This window comes from Scophthalmus maximus, chromosome 7, assembly GCF_022379125.1.
Source record: "Scophthalmus maximus strain ysfricsl-2021 chromosome 7, ASM2237912v1, whole genome shotgun sequence".
NCBI lineage: Eukaryota > Metazoa > Chordata > Actinopteri > Pleuronectiformes > Scophthalmidae > Scophthalmus > Scophthalmus maximus.
In genome coordinates, this window is record NC_061521.1 from 13293580 (window position 1) to 13315321 (window position 21742).

General features: G+C 42.1%; 2 protein-coding genes across 4 annotated transcripts; both read right to left on the minus strand.

Annotated features, from left to right (window-relative positions):
- Positions 1 to 31: 31 nt before the first annotated feature.
- pias1b (protein inhibitor of activated STAT, 1b) lies at positions 32 to 8874 on the minus strand. 2 transcript variants are annotated; one of them, XM_035643656.2, is made up of 14 exons: positions 8811 to 8874; positions 6852 to 7284; positions 6674 to 6758; positions 6386 to 6433; positions 5628 to 5718; positions 5395 to 5529; positions 5194 to 5299; positions 4738 to 4811; positions 4368 to 4528; positions 3644 to 3777; positions 3378 to 3555; positions 3156 to 3295; positions 2520 to 2557; positions 32 to 2103 (listed from the first exon to the last, which is right to left on the minus strand). In XM_035643656.2, the coding sequence occupies exons 1-14, from the start codon at positions 8853 to 8855 to the stop codon at positions 1759 to 1761; spliced, it is 2013 nt and encodes a 670-aa protein (XP_035499549.2). In that variant the 5' UTR covers positions 8856 to 8874; the 3' UTR covers positions 32 to 1758. The 2 variants fall into 2 exon arrangements, with proteins under 2 accessions (XP_035499549.2, XP_035499550.2); XM_035643657.2 differs by having other exon boundaries at positions 6852 to 7170; positions 8811 to 8860.
- Positions 8875 to 9481: 607 nt separating this feature from the next.
- skor1b (SKI family transcriptional corepressor 1b) lies at positions 9482 to 21416 on the minus strand. Of its 2 annotated transcripts, none has more exons than XM_035643652.2 (9): positions 19384 to 21416; positions 16873 to 17274; positions 14711 to 16449; positions 14266 to 14359; positions 14030 to 14134; positions 13852 to 13911; positions 13071 to 13145; positions 10909 to 10983; positions 9482 to 10254 (listed from the first exon to the last, which is right to left on the minus strand). In XM_035643652.2, exons 3-9 carry the CDS (start codon positions 16430 to 16432, stop codon positions 10043 to 10045), a joined length of 2343 nt encoding a protein of 780 aa, XP_035499545.2. In that variant the 5' UTR covers positions 16433 to 16449; positions 16873 to 17274; positions 19384 to 21416; the 3' UTR covers positions 9482 to 10042. The 2 variants fall into 2 exon arrangements, with proteins under 2 accessions (XP_035499545.2, XP_035499544.2); XM_035643651.2 differs by having other exon boundaries at positions 19299 to 21416.
- Between the last annotated feature and the right edge of the window lie 326 nt (positions 21417 to 21742).

Below are 21742 nucleotides of genomic sequence, written 5' to 3' on the forward strand. Positions count from 1 at the left end.
CAGGGCTGCCCCCAGACCCACTCCAACGATGCACTTTCTTATATCTGTTTAATTCTTACAAATATCAAACAGCACAGTAGACCTTGTAGCGGTTCAAAAAGGATCAAAGCCTCTAATGAGTTATTGACATCATCTGATAATAAAACAGACAGCGAAACAAAAAATGTTACATTGCATGTCAAGCAACAATGACATCTTTAAATAGCATTAATTATATAATTACAAAAGAAATATCACATACAATGACAGCAATTTATATCCACGAATCAAACAAATGCTGGAAATATATATGATAATAAATAATCCTAACTGTAAGCACAAGTAAAGAAAAATAAAGGGAGGGGATGCGTCCATAATAACTTCAATAATTTTAACTTCTGGGCCAAAATGCATGTTGTGATACACTCGAAGACTAAGCTATCACATTTATCTTAAAGGCTGTTGTAAACACACTAAACAACAAGAAATGGGCTCTGCGTCCTGCGGACTCACGAAGGACCAGCAGGGCACTCAAACAGGAGAGCTCTTAGGTTATTCGCTGACACATGCAAAGCTGAAAACTACTCTTGATGTTTTTACTGCAACTGTGAAAGCGTTCACTGCTCCACACAACCTTTAGGTAATAAAAAAAGCGCTATAATCAAACACAAAATTATCATGAAATGTCATTAACCCACTTGCACCCATTGACCACTTTTTAAGCTTTTCAAATTCAATATATACTTCACGTGGACCAGAAACTCGCCCCGTCTTGAAAGTGGAGCACAAATTTGTTGACGTCGACTTCACTGTAGTTTTCTGTGTATATTTTTTCATGTAAAATGTGAAGTAAAACAGCTGTCCTTTAAAAGAAATACACAAGACTTCAAATCTCAGATGTGTATCAAGGTCCAATTGTGTCACATGACAATAGAAAGTTGCTTGCCGGACTAGTGCCATTCATCCCCACACTGACAAAGCCTGGTCTTACAATACTGACTTACTCCCAATTCAAATGCATTACAGGTAGAGTATGAACTCTACTTACATGTTCATATTTGATTTGACTTAAAGAAATGAGAGGGAAAAGAGTGCAGAGTTATGACAACAGAAGGACGTAGCATTTGCTTTTGCAACATTAGTGGCAACAGTTCCTAGAGGCATAGGGAATGCTTCTTTAAAAAACAGCATACATCCAACATAACTTACATCATAAATAATTTGTTAAAAATAATATGACCACAGCATTGTCTTACAGAAGAATCTACAGTGATGGCATAAATGAACAGATCTTTCTGTTGTCAAAAGATTTTTGACACAAGAGATGCCATTTAGAAAATAGAGAAAGTGTAACACATTTTCCTGTGTTGCTGTGACTTGCCTTTTGTTCATCTATAACAATGCCCATTTTCGTTATATTCTTAAATATCATGTTCCATAAGGTGTCACCTTATTGGGTTCTGTGCATGTAACATACTGAAATAATGCCATTGACATGGAATATCGGAACAAAACTGTAAAAACCAGGTACAAAAGATACAATATAATCAAAGGGCCACATGAAGAGGTGTGGAAAAAGTCTTCAGTATTCACAGAAAAATATCAACTGAAGTAACTCACTGGACAAGAAGTGTCCTAGGTTTATATACATATGATAAGTAAAATTGAAAATAGATTTTCCTCTCTGTACATAGGACTGTATTCTTTCATCTTCCTCTTCCTTATTTACAAAGGACTCCTGTTCTCGAGTTCCCACTTGTCTTTCAGTTCAGTCTGGATCTAGTCAAGAGAGATAACGTCAGATATGGAGCCATAAATGGCAGCCGCCGCTGCAGCTTCCACAGAGGACCGTGACAATCCTGAAATGGCTTGGCTGTCCCTGTCCCTGTCCCGGTCTCTGTCTCGCTCTTTGTCGCGGTCCCGCAGGCTGCTGGAAGACACCAAGCTACTGGTGCTGCCACTATTGCTGCCTCCGTTGGTGGCTGCGAGCGTGCTGCTCCCAGGGGTGCCCGGCTGCTCCCGTAACATCTGAGACGAGCCGTAGGGCAGGAAACGGTTGAGGAGCAGCTCGTGGTCCTCCGACGCTGACGCAGCTGCTGCGGCAGCCATCACCATGTTGTAATGCTGAAGGAGCAGAACAGAGAAAAGTGACAGTTATGCAACAACCAATCTAATACAAAGCTGATCTCAAAGTATCTCTGCCATGGTGTGTTTAGACTGTGTTTGACAGTTTGTTAAATGTACTCAACAATTAGATACCAATCACCACAAAGCTAATTACTGCTACATGTAGATTTCTTAAAATAAATTACACAGGTTCAGTTTGTTGTACATATATCATAGTATCAGTAAACAGATACGACAGGTGTGTGTGATACAAGACAACCTGGTTGACAAGGTCACCCACAAAACCTGTGATACAATTTGAGAAATATTTAGATTTATTTATCTAAAATATCTTAATACTATAAATCAAAGTAAAGTTTCTCTAAGAAGCAGAGTGAGTAGCTCTTGAGAGAAAAACTATCAAATAAATGTACCTGATTGTCGCCTTGGAGGAAGGAGAAGAAATTTAGATCTGCAAGAAAAGGGAGAAGACTTTTCATTCCAGTCACCCTAATTTACAATATACATTTATCGTATTTGATTGAACAAACAACAACCATCTGTGTTCAGCGATAGAAGTGTTTGTCAAATTTGTCTCATGTGCGCTGAGAGAGTGATGATCATGTTCATTCCTTTTCTTCCATACTGGCAGTGAAGGGATCCCTTTCCACCTTGACTACACTGCGTCAGATCAAGGACACTATTTCCATCCTGTCTCGGTTCCATGCTAAAACTCAGCTTAAACAGACTAACTTGGACAATTCATAAGGTGACAATCGTCATCTACATTGTATTCTACAACAAATCTACACACAATTATCAGGACATATGCCTTCACTATGTCAGCAAGTAAACACTGTGGGGAAAAAAAATGAGAAAATGTTGTGCTACAGAAGACGATAACTTAACAGACACCTGACTGATTCTGACCGTGCAGTTGCACTTGAAAGGTATTGCCTCACAGCCAGTATGAACAGAGAATAATTTCTTTGATCAATAACTTTTTCAAAACAATGTGGTCATGTGATTATTGTATTGAGATGAACTTTTGAGGCAGGTGGCAGGTTTACCTGGCAGGTCACTAGTCGTGTGATAATAGTGGCGGTAGTCCTGGATGAGAGGTGGAGGGGGAGGAATGTAGCTCGTCTCCACAGGGGGCATGCTGGGAGCTCTGCTCACAGGCGATCCCTGGCTGTGTAGGTTCAGTACTCTGAGCAGAAACGACCCACATCACGTTAATGAGAAAATCAGTGAGTGACACATAACTTCCTGTTTGTGGTGTGAAGACTCACCCCTTGTTTGCAGGTGGAGAGACAGGTGACATCGAGGGACAGGCCCTTTTAAGAGGCGGCTCATCATCAAGTTCGTCCTCTGAGGAGCTGTCTAGTGTGAGGTCGATCACGTCAACCTTCTTGCTGTTGTTGTTAGATGATCCCCGTTTATGCTCATGCGGGTCTGTTCGAGACGAATCTAAAAAAAAGGAACACCAAAGTTACTCTGCCAACTGTTCACAATCAGGAAACACACTTAAAGAATGTGAAATGTGTGTGCTACATACCGCTGTCTACACCATTGTATGAAGCAGACACCTCCTGCACCTCTTTCTTTGACCTCATGGGGGACCAGTTTCCATCTTCTTTGAACTGGATCTCATCACAGTCAGAACAGCTATTCAAGATTTCCATGAATAACCTGCGAAAACAGCACAAAATTTCATTTACTTCGGCCCCAATCAGACCTGGTATTAAGATCGGTCTCAGGTGATCCGATCACAGCTCTGAGTACATCAGTTCAGACCAAATTATGTCGTTTTTAGCCAGTACATTAATACAGATGGGTTTGTTGTATGTGTTTGTGAGTGAGTTTGTGTGAGAAAACTCAAAACTTGAGGGAATGTGCTGAAGTTTTTTTTTCATTTCATCATTTGAAAAAGGGAAAAGAAAATCATTATGTGATGGTCAGTGTTCATTTTGTGATGGTGGCCACACATCAATGTAAAGGAAACAATGAGAAATTTACCAATATTTTCAATTACTTATAAAAACTGGTCAGACGACGTCAGCTGAGTAGGGAGTTCTTCAATGTGTCGCCCAGGACTTTTTAAACAGTACTTTATATACAATACAGGAGGATTTTAAAACAATAGGAAGTTTTTACAGCAGCAATTATTTTATCTCAAAGTACAGACTTTATTTTTAAGTCAAACAATATACATTTTTGAAAAAAAATATAAAAATCTAACGGAAATCATACAGAAAATGATAAAGCAGTGTTGTGCTCACCCGTCAATAATGAGGTGCTCATATGGGGCCTTCTTGTCGCAGACTGGACACACCCAGGTCGGCTTCTTCTCATTCATTTGGATATAAAGTGTAGCATCAAAGCATTGAAGGTGTGAGCATGTTAGGGCCCTGCAGGGGATTGTCAGTCTCATCTTTCCCAGCTTAAAAAACAAAACACAAGCACATGTTAGACACACGTCAATTTTCTTACTATATAAAATACCACCAAGGACAAAATATTGCAAACGGCACCTGACCAATGTAAAAGGCGTTTTTGTTTTGTATTTGCTAAATAATACAGTTCTTTACTAGTGTGTAAAATAAAAAAAGTTTTTTTGAATCAAGAAGTATAGTAGATGATAGTATTTACAGGACAAAGGAGAGAGACTCGTAGACTGGTGGTGGCGATCTCACTCTCTGGATCAGCGGTCAGTTTTTCTTTAACTGCGACAAAGAACAAGAAAATCCCAAAGATCAATACGAGAATAAAAAATAAATACTTGACTAATACACAGATGATGTAAAGAGAAACACTACACTGGGATTTAGCTCCACATACAGTAAACAATACAAAGAGATCACAGAGGAATGTTTATCTTCTATGCGTCTGTAAAGAATCTGAAGGAAGACAACAATGGCCCTTTTCAAAAGTTCTCCTGGAATCTTTGAGGAACTGAAATCCTTTGCAGAACTTAGTTCCCTTTTTACGTCCTATGATCAATTATTAAACGAAATAAGTGATGTGACAGTCTATTCCATTTCCTACTACTTTCTGGCAGATGTAGTGCAAAAGCAAGTTGTATAAGAAAATCAAGTGACAACTTACTCAGAGCTCTCGAGTGGTCAGGGTTCCTAATTCCTTTGGCCCGTAGTCTTTGCAACAACACTGCAGATGACTGCTGTCTCACCAAATATACAGCCATGGAAAAGCTCTAACAAAAGAGATAAAAACAATGAGTAAAAAGGTCCAGCTGAAGTGAGTAAAGTTTCATAAAAACTGCCAATATTCTGATTTGGATATTCTTACCCTCCCGATTTCTGAAGTCCATGACACCACAATTGTGTTGGGGACTGTGGTGGACAGCCGGACGAGAGAGGTTATGTTAATAGGTCGACTGGGCCTTTTTGGTTCAACCCCATTCTTGGTGGGAGGAAGATATCCCTGCAGACAAAACATCCATGACCTTGATTGTCAGTAACTGGTGGTGCTGTGCAGTCAAAAAAGAGACAAAAGATTCATGTCAAACTGTCTGGACTCACCGGGAGATTACAGGCTTTGCCATTCACCTTCACACACAGGTTAGGGGGGAAATGATCCTCCTGGGGACAGCTCGTCTCTGATAAACAGAATCTGAAAATGAAGAAAATTGGCATTACATAAGTGATAAGTTTGAATACAGAGGGACTAATGTCAAAAGTGTCATAATGCCAACAATGTCTGCATTGTTTGCTGTAAAGTTTAACTTGAGGTAATGGAAGCAGCTATATTTGCTTGAATGTAAAATATCCAAAAGCTATACTCATGGAATTGAACTCAATTTTTTAAAGCAAATTTTGGAATCGGGGGTTTGTTAATACTGTGCTTAAACTGTGTTGTTCATTTTTTTGGATTTAAAATTTCTCAAGTTCACTTTGATTTAAAACAAACACCCCCTCATACCTCTTTCCAACGTTCAGAACCTGTTCTCACGGTAATTTGTCGTGATTTCTAGCTTTGTCATTTAACATCACCTGTAACTGTAACTGCACTTCTGGTTAAGTTAAAACTTAGGTTTTATCTTCTTAAGTCTTGATATGAACGCCACACTCGGCCACAGGGATGTTTCTACGATGTGTGCAGCTACATTATTAGACAAAAAAGACAGGAAGTGAAAGAACTACATAAGTGACATGGTTATTTCTGGCAGCTTCAAAACATCAGATGCTAAACACAGAACCACTATTCACTTATAAACAAACAATTTGATTAAAATAAAAAGTTTTTATGCTCAGAGGAAAAGTCAGCTTGTTAGACATACCTTAACTGGACTTGAACAGAAAAGTCACATTTGGTCCCAGATATGTCCCTTAAAAATAAAAAGAGAAGTCAGGTCGGAGTGGTCACAGCAGCTTAACAAAGATATTTAATAATCACTACTCGGTTTATTGTGATCGCTTACATTATCGGCTAAAACCGGCTTTCTAAATCAAGTAAACAGTCAAATGTGAAGGGTTTGATATTTGTAATGCTATCACTGTATTATTTGTTATTTCATCTCATCTTCTTTGAAGAAGAAGACAGTTTGCACCACAGCTTTCTCACTTACATGGAGCTGCTGATCTGTTGAACTTGCTGTGGTGTTAATGCAAAGGCATAACACGATTCCTGGAACCGTTGACTATTGTCTGAGGCTACGAGAAAGGAAACAGAAACAGAGCGTGACAGTCAGAGGAGAGAAGCTTTTAACACTGGACACAGAGCCGAGAAAGAAGTGGTGGACTCACCCAGGCTGGTAGGCTTGATGAGCTCATCCAGCACGTCGTAGAATGGCAGTCTCTGGAGTTTGACATCAGGGTGTACTGGGTGCAGGGCGGAGGGAAGGTGAGGCAAACTCAGCTCATGTTTAGGCCCCAGTAAAGAAACAGGCAGCAGAGGTGACGGGGAGCCGTGGCTGTCAAATCCCAGCTGGGCGAGGCCGGCGGGCAGGCTGGAGGCCGAGTGAACACCGGGCAGAGCTAAGTCCACTGGCGAAACCATTTTGGTGGGGAAGCGCCGTCTGTAGAGCTCTTTGATCTTCATGTGCACGGCAGGACTACAGCCAGCCTTGAGTAGGTGGAGAGCTTTGGTCAAAAGTTCATGTTTGCGTCCGTGCTTATTCCGCCCCGCATACCCCAACAACACCTGGAGCTCCGAAACTCGAAGGCTCATTACCATTTGCTGGTGAAAAGTGAAGAGTGGAAAAAAATGGTCTATTAAACCATGGAGAACACATTTATACTACTCTGATGTAGAGAGACGAAGTTTCTTTTCCATTTGGACTTCATTGTTTAAAACATTATATCAAAACTTGCTAGTCTGGTTTAAAACCTTTACTATCATGCAAATCGTCCGAACCCTTAACATTTTTACATCTGAAACATACTTGGAGCTGGAAGAATACAATAATCTATTTGAACTTTGTCCCAATCAATGACCAACAATATAAACTCCACCATAAACTGTATTTACCAATCCTGGCCACGCAGACATGATTTTGGCCGAGGTAGCCCACTGGCTAAGAGCAGAGACGACATATATCTTATAATCAATCTTGATTTCCCGGAATTTCCCAGTTTGGGATCAAAGGGCATGTATCTATCTTATCCATCTATCTTATCTATCCATCTATATCTATATAGTTTTTTAGCCTTAAATAAAGCGGCAATACCTACTGCAAGTGAAATTACAGGGTGTGGACACACTAAAACAAAAATATGTACAAAGTAATAGAAAATTCAAAACAACAGAGGCCTCCTGAGACAGTGTCACAGAAAGGTTGATTCAGCTTTAGTCTTCTTTTCCCCCCAGAAAGTAGTGTGTGATGCTGAATTACACTATATTTGATTCTCAACGAAATATGAAACATCCTATATACACACATATATATATATATATATATATATATATATATATATATATATATATATATATATATATATCTGTATATTATATATAGTCACATAGAGAAACACCACCCTGTACTGTAACAACAGTGCAGAGATCCGTTAACAGGGGGAGAACCAATCAAACCACACGTTTCGCGGTTGTATTGAGTGTTTCATCTGTTGGTTACCAACATTACAACAGTAAGTGGAAGGAGACATCATAAACCAGCTGACAGCCCCTGGATGACTCTGGTAGGGTCTGACTTAAATACTCACATTTACATAATTTGCTGTATGTCGTGTGTTCGGACAGTACACGGTACTACTGTGCACAGTAACCATATATCAAGGCTTAACATCAAATGTGGTCAGAAATGAGGCTAACGGTGATGGAAGCTAAACTGCGCTTGTCTTCCAGGCAATAGACCGAGCCCGTTTTTAAGCGACACCGCGACTCGGCATGTGAACTGCTGATACTATCGTGTGAATACAACTCCAGTGCAGCTAAGTTCGCTGACGTGATTGTGGCGTTCGTCGCCTTTTATCTAAAGGCGATATGTGGCCTTATCTGCCGGCGAGCCGCTCAGCAGGGACAGGCTAACGCAGCGTCGGCAACAATAACAAAGCTAATGCTAACGAGCCAGCCAGCCAGCTAACAGTCTGTCTGCCGCCCGCTGCGTCGTTGTTTCGTTGTTATTCGCTTCGATCGCAGCACTCCTCGGAACTCTACTGTCAAGTAACACTGGCGCTACTGTTTTAATTTGAAATCTTGTTGTGTGAAACGTATATTTGTCAAGCTAAGGCAGAGGCTAGCTTTACCTTCAGTTCCGCACTCTCCGCCATCTTGTTGTACTGGCTGCGCATGTGCAACAGTCAGCCCCAAGGGACGGAGACGATTCAAACTAGTGTGTCGCTTCTCGGCAGCAGGCGGCAGGGGGCGCTGCCGCACCACACACACAAATGAACACAGAACAATATGCTTCATAAACACAACACTGTCATCCGATGTTGTTTCAGGCAACTTTTCTGCTCTTCCGAGTATATACAAAACACAATTACTTAAACAAAGCTCCACTACACGTCAGAAGGAAATGTTGTACTTCTTACTTTATTCCACAGGAATAGTGAATGAATAAGTAAATATTTTTTTAAAGAAAAGACATATACTCGGTATTTTAATTTATTTGTTTTCTATATGCACAAAATAAGAACCTTATAGCGTTTTCCTTATGGATATTATTTGGTGGAATTAACTAGCAAGAATGCAGCACATAAAGCTGGACGTTGTGCGCATTAATTCAAAGGGAAAGCTATTTTTGCTCCCACTAACATGTATGAGTAAAATTAAGATTTATATTATACAATCCATAGGTTAATATTTCGCTGTTGGTTCGTTGTTGTGATTTATCTTGCGAATGAAGGTTTAGAGCAGATATGCGGGGGATATAATTATTCCTGCTATGGATTCTCAGAGCAAGAATACACATTTCTTTTCATAAAATGATTTATTCAATCATAGCGATGGAAACTATTACATGAACAAATAACCTACTCTTAATACAATATGTCGCTATTTACATGGTCGAGGATGTACAAATTTAGCCCACTAACTTCTGCGTCTGTAAAGTCTTTTAAAAAAAGGAAATATGCATGGTATGACTGCTATAAATAATAATTTTTCGGGCCTAATTTCAATGCACAGATTTTTTTAAAATAAATATTATTACTTCACTCGTTTAAAGTGCATAACATTCAAAGTATAGTGACGGTCTTCAAATGAGAACTCAGCAGAAGTAGTAGGCTATAATTCACAACGCTGTGAGAATAAGGAGCGAGGGACTGGCTGCTATTATTGACAGCAGAAAAACCGAAATAACAACCTATAGAACTATCACAAGATACATACGTGTTCATTGCACTTTGCCACAAATAATAAATATCAACGGTCTCATTTCAGGAAAAACAATGTTCACCGTATAGCAAAATGGTTACGTAAATGTTGAGGGTTGTAGATACACATTTTCAATTGAAATATTACAAGTAAATTCAAGTTAGTCTCTACTGGCGACTTGGTTTCCTCGCGGTGTCTCTGGAGGAGTCCCTGCAGGAGGAGTCCCTGCAGGAGGAGTCTCTGCAGGAGGAGTCTCTGCAGGAGGCCCCGTGGTTCGCTGTGGATGTGTCCCGTGCGGAGCGGCGTGACTCAGGGAGGCAGCAGAGGAGACTTGAAGGAGCAGGACCCGGTGCAGTGGCGAGGAGTCAACATCTTACAGGAGAAATGGTGCAAAGCGTCGTGAGCTTCTAAGAGGAAGGGGGATACGACCATCAACCAGTGCACGTGCATGCGAGTGCAAACGACACGTGATAGACATTTGATATGGCCTAAAATATACAACACGCAGTTCAGGGCGGATTGTGACTGATCAAGGCCCCGCTCAAAACACTCGTCGTGAAACAACAGTCTGCACATGCACCTTGCATGGATCACACTCTACCAGGGAGTATAACGACTAATACCAAAGTTCAATATGTGCTTTCAAGGTCCAACTCACAAAAAAAAGCCCCCCAAAAATCAAAGACTGTACGGAGACATCTGGTATGCACAGTGATCGATTTATGTAAATAGTTGAGAGAAAACGTTATGTTTCTTTGTAATTTGCATTAGGGTAACAGGGCCTGTGACTATGTATAACTAAAGTGTGGACATTACCAGAGTGATCATAAGTTAATAAGCTACAGGAAGGAAGAACAATTCAAGACCAATTCGAGGAGTTTGCAAATGAATTCAAAAAGCTGTTACAGAAAAACCCAAACTACAGACCATTTTGTCTGTCAATCATTAATCACGTCGACAAACAGTGTCTGCGTGTGTGTGTGTGTGTGTGTGTGTGTCCGCTCCCTCCGCTGTGATGTGTCTCACCTCTGACGATGTGAAGCTGCTGAACCATCTCCTCCCTGTAGGAAAGCTCCCTCTTCATCTGATCCTGGAAATTATCTGAGGAACACACATGCCAGCGACAGTTTTCAGATACATGACTTTCAATACAAACCTATAATTTCACAGAGCAGAAGAGGTCGTTTCACCTGCAGATCGCGATCACACCACAATGCTGAAATATTCATGAGTTTATATCTCTGACATTTAAATTATCATAAATATCCATATTAGAACCTTGGAAGTTTGGATCATAAATATCCATATTAGAACCTTGGAAGTTTGGATGAAGTCGTGCTCTTGTGAGAAACATTGATAACACACTGTGTTACCAACACTCGCCTGTACGGGGCGCTGTTCTCAAGCTATCGCAACTAAGCAGGTAGAGAGTAAACGTACAAACTCCAGGCCTCTTGTAGCGACACGATGTTGTGGAAATACATGAATGTATGCTTTATACTAGAGATATAGGATAAGGCATGTTTTGGTAAAATAAAAATACATACATTGTGAAATTTAAATGTAGATCTTGTAAAACGTAATCCCATTGTTGTTTTTGAGAAAATAAGAATAAATGGAGTATTGAGGGTTTAAATCAAGTAGATGAAAGCTATGAAGTGGAATTTTAAAAAAAACCTGACACATTATAAAAAACAAAAAGTAAACTGAACCATTTAAGGAATTCCTACTGTAATGCTTCTACCTGTATTTTAATTTGGTTTTGTTTTCAGACCAAGCTCAACCCTTTGATAACCCACCTCACCGCCTCTTTAAAGTATACAGTAGAATAAAAACATGGCAGAAGCCGTGTGTGAAGCCAGTGCTACAGATAAACAAGTCATGCCGTCTTGTCTATTGTTGTGCTTTGAGTTTACCAAACCCCCCAAATAGCTGGATCCAAATACAATAGAGAAAAAACTGATATCATATATGATATGTTAGAAGTGATGGGACAGTAACACACAAACCCCCAAATTCACAGAATACAATACTACAACTGCAAGAGCCTGAAGTGTGAAATAAATGATTCTGGTTAGAATTTGCAGTTTCCAATTGGAATGCAAAAATGCATTTGCTGTTAGTTTTGCATTTAGAGTAATCAATGATGTTTGCACTTCACAGTGACTTTATCAGTGAATTAATTTCTAAGACATCCTTCTTTAACAGCAAGGGTGAGACGAGATGAATACGGTTTTTAAACAACAGCAGTCAAGAGTTTCATCCCCCTACTGAACTGTAAGAGTGTGATGTTTATTTAGACTGTAACCTGATGAAGGCCGATCTGGATCATATTTGCTGGTCTTTTTGAAAAAGACTTTTAGATAAACTTTGTATACAATGAATATATTGTATTTCTCTTTTTGGAGCTCTGAGGTTTGTGCAATTAAGTAGCTGAGATGGTGCGGGTGTAGAAGTTACTATCAGTCAAAAATTACTGTAGCAATCAAAGAGTGAGTATATGGTGCACTCCATATTGTCTGTTACTTTGTCTGGGCATGGATTCAATTCCATATTAAGTAATATGATCTGTTCAGAAAGGTCATTTAACCAGATGTTCTGAATGTTTGCATTGCAGATGGACATTTTTTATAAGATTTTTCATTTTGCTGGTATTCAGTACAGCTTAATATTAATTCTGATTGCATTATCGTTAGTGTTAGCCATCTTTACAATTAAGCCTTAAACAAATATATATATATATATATATATATATTTCTGTATATATTTAAAAGGTATCTATTAAATATGTAAGTATCACTGTAACAGAGCACCAAAATACCAGCTTCAACTTCAGAGACCCATATTTTAAACCATGCATTGATACTTTTGGACATAAGGTTAAAATCATCATCCTCTCAAATCCGTGTTAAAAAGGGGTTTTGGAAACACACATTCTCCAAGGGCAGTGTCCCTGAACCACTTCGCATTTTTGGAAGAATGACGCCCTTAAACTAATTTTTGCTTCGCAGACAAGAGCTCATAAATGAAACTGTTGAGCTGGATTTGTTCATGGCATGGCAAGGCCAGAATCAGGAATATGAAAGAGGGAGAACACTCTCAACATGCAGAAAGACATTTGAGTCTGAGTGGCACAGTGATAGAAGCCACAGCATGTGGAAAAGGCACTGCTGCGGAATTTGGCTTACCTTTTAAGTTTTGAAATTCACGTTCCAGCCTTTTCCTCAGCTCAACCTGCTCTAACAGCTGCTTCTGGAGCTCCTCTACAAAGCAGACAAAAAAATACAGGCTGTTTGAGGAGGAAAGGTACAAAAGTATTATGTATCAGCTTCCTTCTATATGGTTTAAAAAAATTTAATGGCAGTGAAGAGGACATCATCACTGACATGTCAGGGCAGGTGGGCCTGTTGTCCAAAAGAAAGAAAGAAAACATACATTCCTCCTTCCTTATTGTTTTTGGGACAACTCCCACAAAATCTACACCAAGGGGAAAAAATGAGGCATTGTGAGATTTACTTTCAATTTTGACAGATATTTAAATTCTGTGAGAAAAAATAAAACTGTTTGCAGGTGACACTAAATTCAAGTTGGGACCAAAATCAGAAATACAGAGGAATTTGCAAGTGTTTTGCTCCGAGGCATGAATTGGAAGGAGATGAGCAATTAAGGGGGAAGTTGTTCAAAAGATTATTATTTTTATAAATGAAAATGACCCAAATAATATGGATTAAACCTCCAGGCTTAAATTCCTTCCGTGTGCAACATTTGGTTTGTGAAATAAAATAAATGAAATATAAATAGAGTGGATTCTTATTGCTACTCTGATGGTATAAATGTCACAACGACTACAATTAATAAAAATAATAAAAATAGTAATACATTAAATAAATAAACAAAGGAATATTATTCATATTATTTGAAGATCATTGCCACGTGTTCATCCTTTTTATCCGTAAATCACCGTCTTACCTTTTGCCAGACTCTCTATGTCTCTCTGTGATGGCACAGCTCTGACTGGCACGTCCTCGCCTGAATACACAGAAAATAAATGATATTCCTCTGTAGCTATAAAAAATCATAATAGAGTGGAGCCCGTGTGTTAAAACAGACTCATCAGGGGCTCGTCGCTGACTTCAGAGAGACTCACCGTCATCCGGGTCCTGCTGGTTCTCTTCGCTGCTTTGTTCATTAAAAGATTTCGTTTCGATCTCCTCCACTGTAGAAGACGGCTCCTCTTTACTCGCACTCTCGTCTTATAGGAGAACACACATCGATGTGATTTATTTTTTTCGTTTTAAAAATATGGATTTTAATGAATTTTTTAAAATATTACCAACAAAAAAAAAAAAAAAAAATAGCCCGCAGAGAGAATAAATGTCTAACCATTCGTTGTAAGTATTCCAGTCTGGTAATTGGCAGGTCTGAACTGATACGGACTGATCCTTTGTTGCAGCTCGCCCCTCTCCGGAGTGTAAACCTAAAGGAGAAAGAATCACCACTTCCTTCAGCTCCAAAAATTACAAGACGTTTGACTTAAATAATAACAAGAATTCATTTTAAAAAAACCCATCTACAATTAATAACTACAAATATACTCTAGGATGAAGGCTATATATATTTTTTATTTAAAAGAATGATTTAATTTTTCTAAATGTTGTGCACATGCTGCTTTTACAAATACCCCCCCCCCCCCCCCCCCACACACACACACACACATTTCTCCCCAAAAAGTACACAAAGATGAATATCTGCTTTTTAAAAAACCCACAGTGTTACAGCTTGTGTCGTCGCCAGTGTTAGAGAGTGTTCTTGGTTACGAGTCACTCACTTCGGTGAACGACGCGGATATGTGGGTCTCTGACAGCGGCTTGCTGTGCACGTGTCTCCCCGAGGACTGGGCCACGTGGAGGCTCATCTTCTGGGGGTCAAACACGCCGCTCTCCTGCGGGCCCTTACAGTCCGAGCCCTTCGGGGAAACGCTGTGTGGCAAGCCGGGAGGAGTCCGGGGACACACCACCTCCTCCTCCTCCTCCTCCTCCTCATCTGGCGTCTTGTTCGTCTCCACGTCCACGTCCGGGTCGCCCTCGCTGTCCACGCAGGGGGACGCGGACCGGTAGCTCGAGCTTTCGCTTAGGAAATCGGGCGACAAGTAGCCGGTGCGACACCCGCCGTAGGGGCCCCTGTTGCCGTACAGCTTGGCGATGCAGTCGGCGTCTTTGACGACCGGCCTGAACGCGGAGACGTAGCTGATTTTCCGGTGCGCGAGTGTCATCCCCTCCAGCGGCCTCGCCTCGTCCCCGGACTTGTCGTCGTCGTTACGCGCGGACTGCGTGCTGGAGCACCGGTCGTTTTCGACCATGCTGTCCTTGGACGTGTTGGTGCTCCGGTCACTGTGCTCAGATAGGTCCATGTCCGTCTGCCTGGGAGGACACAGCAGCTCCGGTGTGGGTTTGTGTTGAGTCGGGGGGTACGGGGGCATGGGCAACGCGCCCGGCGCGGGCCAGAACATGGGGAAGGGGTGATAGGCGCTGTCCTTGGTACCGGGCCACAGGACACCCGGGAGGCCCGCCTTGCTTTGCTCTCCCATCAGACCGTCGTCTTTCTTCTGGCACAGGCCGAAAGCTGGGAACCCGTATGGATGTGGGAAAAGCGGCGGAGGGATTTTTTGCAGCATCCCGAAGCCTTTATTGGGCACCGGGATTACCGGGTAGCTGCGCGTGCTCGCCATGCCGCCGCGGGTGTCCTCGCAGCTGGGGATCTTCGCAGGTATCTCGGCCGGTTCCCGGGGACGGTTGGGTCCTTGTGACTTAAACGGGGAGCCGGAACCCGACCCGCTGCCGGGCAGCGTCCTCTTCCGACTGCCCCCGTTGAACATGGCCTTCACGTCTTCCCAGGCGTGCAACACCTCCTGCGGGCTGTTTTTATCTGATAATTTAAGGTGTCGCCTCCAAGAATTAAAATTCGCAGCGTCTGGCTGCGTGTACTTGGACTCCGGCGTGCGATGTGAGTGAAATATGAATTTATTAGGAGAAAAATACATGTTGCAATAGGAGCACTTGATGCACTTGGCCCTGGAGCTGTTGTATCTGGCCGGGATGAAGTTGCCTCGACTCCCCCAGGCGCACTCGTGGGACACGTCAAAGGCGAAATTTTCTGGAAGTTTAGGAGGCGCGTGAGCCCCAAGGAACGACTTACAAAGTCTCTCTGCCTCGCGCTTGGTGATCATCCCGCAGCGCCTGGAGGAGATCGGCATGGCCCCGGCCCTCCGCAGGATCTCCAGCTGGACAGGGGTGCACTGGACACAGGTGATCCCCAGCGCCACGCGCCGGTTGTGGATCTCATTGTAGCTGTAATTCTTCAACAGGGTGTTGGATATCTGAGCAAGGCATAGTCTCTCCTGGCCATCTATCACCAAAGACACGATGGGTATTCCGTACAGCACTGTCGACCCGACCTGGTTGGGCTTCAAGTTGTTGGTGCTCGGGTAGGAAAGTTCTTGTTTGGAGCTGGGCGGGGAGCTGGAGTCTCGCCCCGCAGGTATGGGATCCATGCTCGGAGGCTTGGAGGCTGCAGAGACGACGTTTGACGGGAACTTGTGAGTTTTTACGTAATAACAGCCTCAAGCTAAACTTTATGATAATATTCAATACACAAATGTAAACTCGTTATTTCATAAACGGATACACACAGTAACAGGACGAAACAGGCCCGCAGTTTAACCACGTTGTGAAAAATTGAGTATCTCTACAGAGCAGACAACAAAAGCAGAGCCTTTTTGTGCCACGACAGAGGATAATGCTGATCCTCAAATACACTTAAAAACTCTTAACTTACTTGTATTGGGCTGCAACCTTGTAATTGTTCACACACAAACGTTTGCAGGTCTGCATGACTGCAACAGAGCCGTGCGTAAAAACCCTTGCGATATAGATGCAGATCGAAGTCCTGACACTTGCCTAAATACTGTCTGGAGCAGTTTGTGAAACTCACCTTCAGTGTTCGCGCAGCTCCCCTCCGTCGTGAGCGACAGGGCTGTGATCAACCGGAGCGGCGAGGAGTCTGAGCTGGATGATGAAAAGGGGTTTGCTTTTAGGAGTGGGACGCAGTTGTCCGTGCAGCACCGCCTCCTCCCTGCTCACTGCGCTCCTCTCTCTCTGCTCCGCTGCCGGTGTGTGTGGACGGTTTGTGTTGCGCCAGCAGCAGCAGCAGCAGCAGCAGCGGTGGCGGTCCCCACATGGCCTGCAGACGGTACAGCCCCCTCCTCTACGACACAGGCAGCAATCGAATGACGGCAAAACTTATCGCGAGGCACTCCCACTCACACGGGCAGTCTGCATTAACTATGGATTCATGACCAATGAAGGTGGTTGGAGTGCTTGGTCTTATGGCCGCCTGCAGGTGCACACGTGTGGAGAAGGAGAGAGTGACATGATTAAATAGTAAACAGCTACTTTACATTTTATACAAAGCAGCCTAATGTTTAAATATATTCTACATTTAAAAAAAAAAGGAAAACATTTACATCAATCGTTCATTACTCTGTAGCCCCATTGTGTCGACCATATTGTGTTTAATTTATTCTTTTGCACTTAAGAAAAAAACGCAGTATCTATTGTGGGCATGAATGGAGGAGGCTGCAGTGGGATCTGGCCCCCAAAAAAACCATACACACAACAAAAAAAACCAACCAGCAGGGACCCAGCGACACATTGTTGTGCGCGTGGAGCGCAGGCCTGCGTCACGTGCTGGGTTCCCACGGATGCATCGTTTACAAGCTACACCACCTCGCCTACACGCGCTCTGACAATAACCAGCGGCTCTAAAGGTCACTCTCTGTCACCCGCACTTCAGCCCCCCCCCCCCCGCCCCACAACAAGCTGTAAGGGAAAGACCAAACAGTGGACAGGACGCGGGCAGCCTTTGCGCCACAACGGACGGACATTTAACTTTTCCTCAGGTCAATAAAGGTTTGGGTTAATCATTTTACGCGCGGCACACGATGTAATATTGATGAAGGAAACAGGACACGCTCCATGTTGGTCCTGTTGTAGAGGGACGGAGCTGAGCAACGCCAGTTTGTCCTCAATTATTCTGCATCATTATCATCATGCATTGTTGATTTTAAAATAGGCAGCACCCACATATACTAAATATATATAGTGACTATAACTCTGTATAATAATAGTAATAAGAAAATGATAATAAGAAAAAAATGTTAAGTCAATCATTTCCTGAGAAAAGCTACCAAATGCAAATCAAAGTGAAACGACTAATTTAAGAATTACGAATTTTAATAATGTTATAGTGAGTATAGTGAAAAAGACATGACTCCGTGGCTACACTTGTAATTTTTTCTTCAACTCGATTCTGCCCCTTTATCATCATCGTTTCACAATCCATTTACCTCTAGAATTAAATTGATCCTCAATCGTAAATGAAAATACATTTTAGATGAGAGAAAAGGCTCGTGCAAGTGAAAAGAGATCGCTTCCACGTGAAGCATCTCCTCACGTCGAAAGGGCCACGGAATTCATATTCCAATTAAATAGCAGTCTCCTCCATCTGCCTATTGATTATTGACCGGGTATGGCCTGTTACACCTCGGCTGTCATCGGCGCAAACCTCCTAATTAAAAGTCATTGTTACCATCAGATGCATTCAGCGATTTACTGTGAACAATCTCATCCGGAAGGAAGAGAATTAAAATAGCTGTTAAACTGTTTAACGAACTGCAAATAAAATTCTTAACCACAACACTGTGGATTTATATCACACCATTTTCGAACTAAAACATTCACTGCAAGAAGTGGTGTGTAGTGTGTGTAACGAGTGTGTGTTTCAACCAGACAAAAGGGCGAGGAGACGGGAAAAGTACTGAAAAAGTCAGTGAGGTCATGATCCGGCTCATACCCAAACTCTACCTTTTTGTGCAAGAGAGAACAGCTCATTTAAAAGTGTGTCTGCATTAATCACAGTGCTGCATCAAAGTATGATAATCACCTGAACACTCTATTAAAATAAAAGTGCCAGCCCTGGGGAAATCTTACCTTACTCTTTAATTGTTTTGAGGCTTTGATAGGCTTTTTAATCTAAGATTAATTTATGCATTCTTAAATAACTCTACATATGATTAATAAGCTTGAAAATTAAAAGGAGACCGAAGCAATTATAACAAGTGGTTGGTCATCACCTCATTAGATGAGAAACATGCAGTTTGTGTGTGTGTGAGAGAGAGAGAGAGAGAGAGAGAGAGAGAGAGAGAGAGAGAGAGTATTTGCCTGACTGATGGGAATCGAAAAAGTAAGAGTATGGTGGTAAATGTTGGGAGACTGTTTGATGACACTCAGTGGGAAAAAAAGAGCTGCTGGCTAATTATTCTGTTTGTTTTCTTGCATCTTTGTGAGTCGGAGAATCACCTTCATTTATAAGTAACTTGATTTAACACAAGATCAGCTCAAACCCCACAAGTTCCAATCAACATCCACTGTTCACATCGCTCACCGTTGACCACAGGGTTGATCCTGAATGGAGCCCCCAACTGGAGGGACAACAAAAGAGAAAGATCAGTTGTTTTTTGCGAGGCCACCGGAGAGACGCGGTGAAAACAGTGAGACTTGCTAAATGGTTGCTAATGTGTAAACAAGACATCACTCCTCTCCTGCTCTGATGTTTATTTGTCTCCTAAAAGCCCACCCCTGGGTCCTGACCCCCATATCCTCCCCTGCTAAACGGAAGATTTCTTCTCACAGGAGGTGGTTTGCAATGTGTGTGTGTGTGTGTGTGTGTGTGAGTGGGATGGGGGAGTTCATCACTGCATCAAATGAGGCTGAGCGCAGGGACCCTTTTGTCACAGACAGGGACTCATCTGCCAATGGTGAGCTGTGAGGTCCTACGGGAGTGGAAGGAACAAAGGTGCTAAAAGGCTGCGTGACAATGAAGGTGCTCCGAGGAGAGCCTTCAAGTGTGGGGACACAGGCTGCACGGGACAAGCTGTGCCAATCACTCCGCAATTACTTTTTTGTGCAACCCAGAGGCCTTGTGAGGGATTCACGGCGAGGAGGCAAGGACACAAGCAACCGTGGCAAGGTCCATGTGTCTCGGCGCATTCCTTCTTATACAGAGCTGACCCGAAAACTCCCGATGGCAGAAATGTGTATAGTAAATCACCTGCTCTTCTGTTGATTCAATTGTCAGATAATCACTGGTAAATTCACCATGTTTTTCCCCCACCGTGGACACACCAGAGAAGGTGAGGATGATTAAACTTGAAGAAGGATTCAAAGGTTTATTTGTCTCATACACAAGTAAGCGGTGTAGTGAAAAAGTGTGAAGATTAAGGATTGAAAAAAAAGAAATGGAAGGGATAAAAAAACTACTTTTAAATAGATGTGAAGAAAAGAGTAAAGCACAGACATGTCACAAGTGCACGTAAGGCAGAGCAGTTAGGAGGATGAGCTGAAGACAATGTGCTACATGACGAAGGACATAGAGAGTTCAGACGACAGTTCATGTCCCGATGGCCTGAGGAAATAGGTTTGTTTCTTAAAACAGCAGAAAATCGCTAGAAAACTATTGAACTTAAATCTGGGAACTTGTATATTAAGATAGATCTGCCACACTCCCTGGGTATGTAGCTGAAAAGATGACTGAGAACAATATCACAATAATAATATTTTTCCTGATAAATATTAAAGTTTGATATATTCATATACTGTATATACACACACATACATGGCAAGTTAGATATGCCAAATGATAAAATTTTTGTTAGATGCAATGAATGTTGGTGCACACTGTGTAAATGTAAAATAAAAATCTGCAACAACTAATTATGGAGAGATTTCCAGCTCATTCTTGTTCTTGGCAACAATAGCTGTCAAATTTTTGTTTGATTTTTGTTAGTTTTTAATAACAATATATTTGAAACGATGAATGAGGACAACACAGTTTGGTAAGGACCACACAGTATAATCATGTCGTCACGATTTCATTACTCCAACAGTCAACATATGATGATCCCGACTTATTATTTAGCCCCAACGTTATCAAATAAGCACAGGCCGCTGCTACTTCACGTTGACAACTTTAACCTTAATTGTCATTACACCGACCGACTCAGTCTGTTTAGAATATTTAGGGAGTTTGAGTTTTGCGTGTATCAACACTGTACGCTACAGTGTAATAAAGAAAGATGCAGGAATTTGTCTATATCCAACCCCGAGCAGTCTCGATGGTGTAATGAGGAGTCAAGTGAGAATGGGAATTATCGTAATGATAACAAAGGTCTATGCACCATAGCTTGGGGCTGTATTGTAGGGCATTACCATAAAGATGCGATGTGCTTGTATTGCAGGGTTTTTTTGTGAGGGAGCAGGCCAAAGAGATAATAACTATTAGTAGATGACAGTGCTTTGTGGGATTCCAGCTGTGGAGCCCAAATTTCCATACAGATAGAATGGCTCTGGGTGGATGATATGCGTATGTGGGGGAAGGGCTGGGTAACTGTGGACTCATCTACGCACACACGCACACACACACACACACACACACACTGGTCTGTGAGTGGGAAATCTCAGTGTTTGACTGCGTTGGCCAGACTTTGGGGCGAGAGCCTCTGGTTGGAACGCGCTGCAGGTCTCTGTGGAGGAACTGTCCAGAGTACTGAAACAGCCCGCTGCTGCTCTGCTGACAGCTTTCAAAGTCAGGAAGTGCAAATAGCTAGGGGTGTGTGGGTGTGTGTGTGTGTGTGTGTGAGAACAGAACAGAGGACCAGGGATTTCCATCAAGAACACATGCAGGTGAGAGAGTGTGCAACATACTTGTCAGCACTAGGGACTGGAGGAAACCTTGACAAACAACA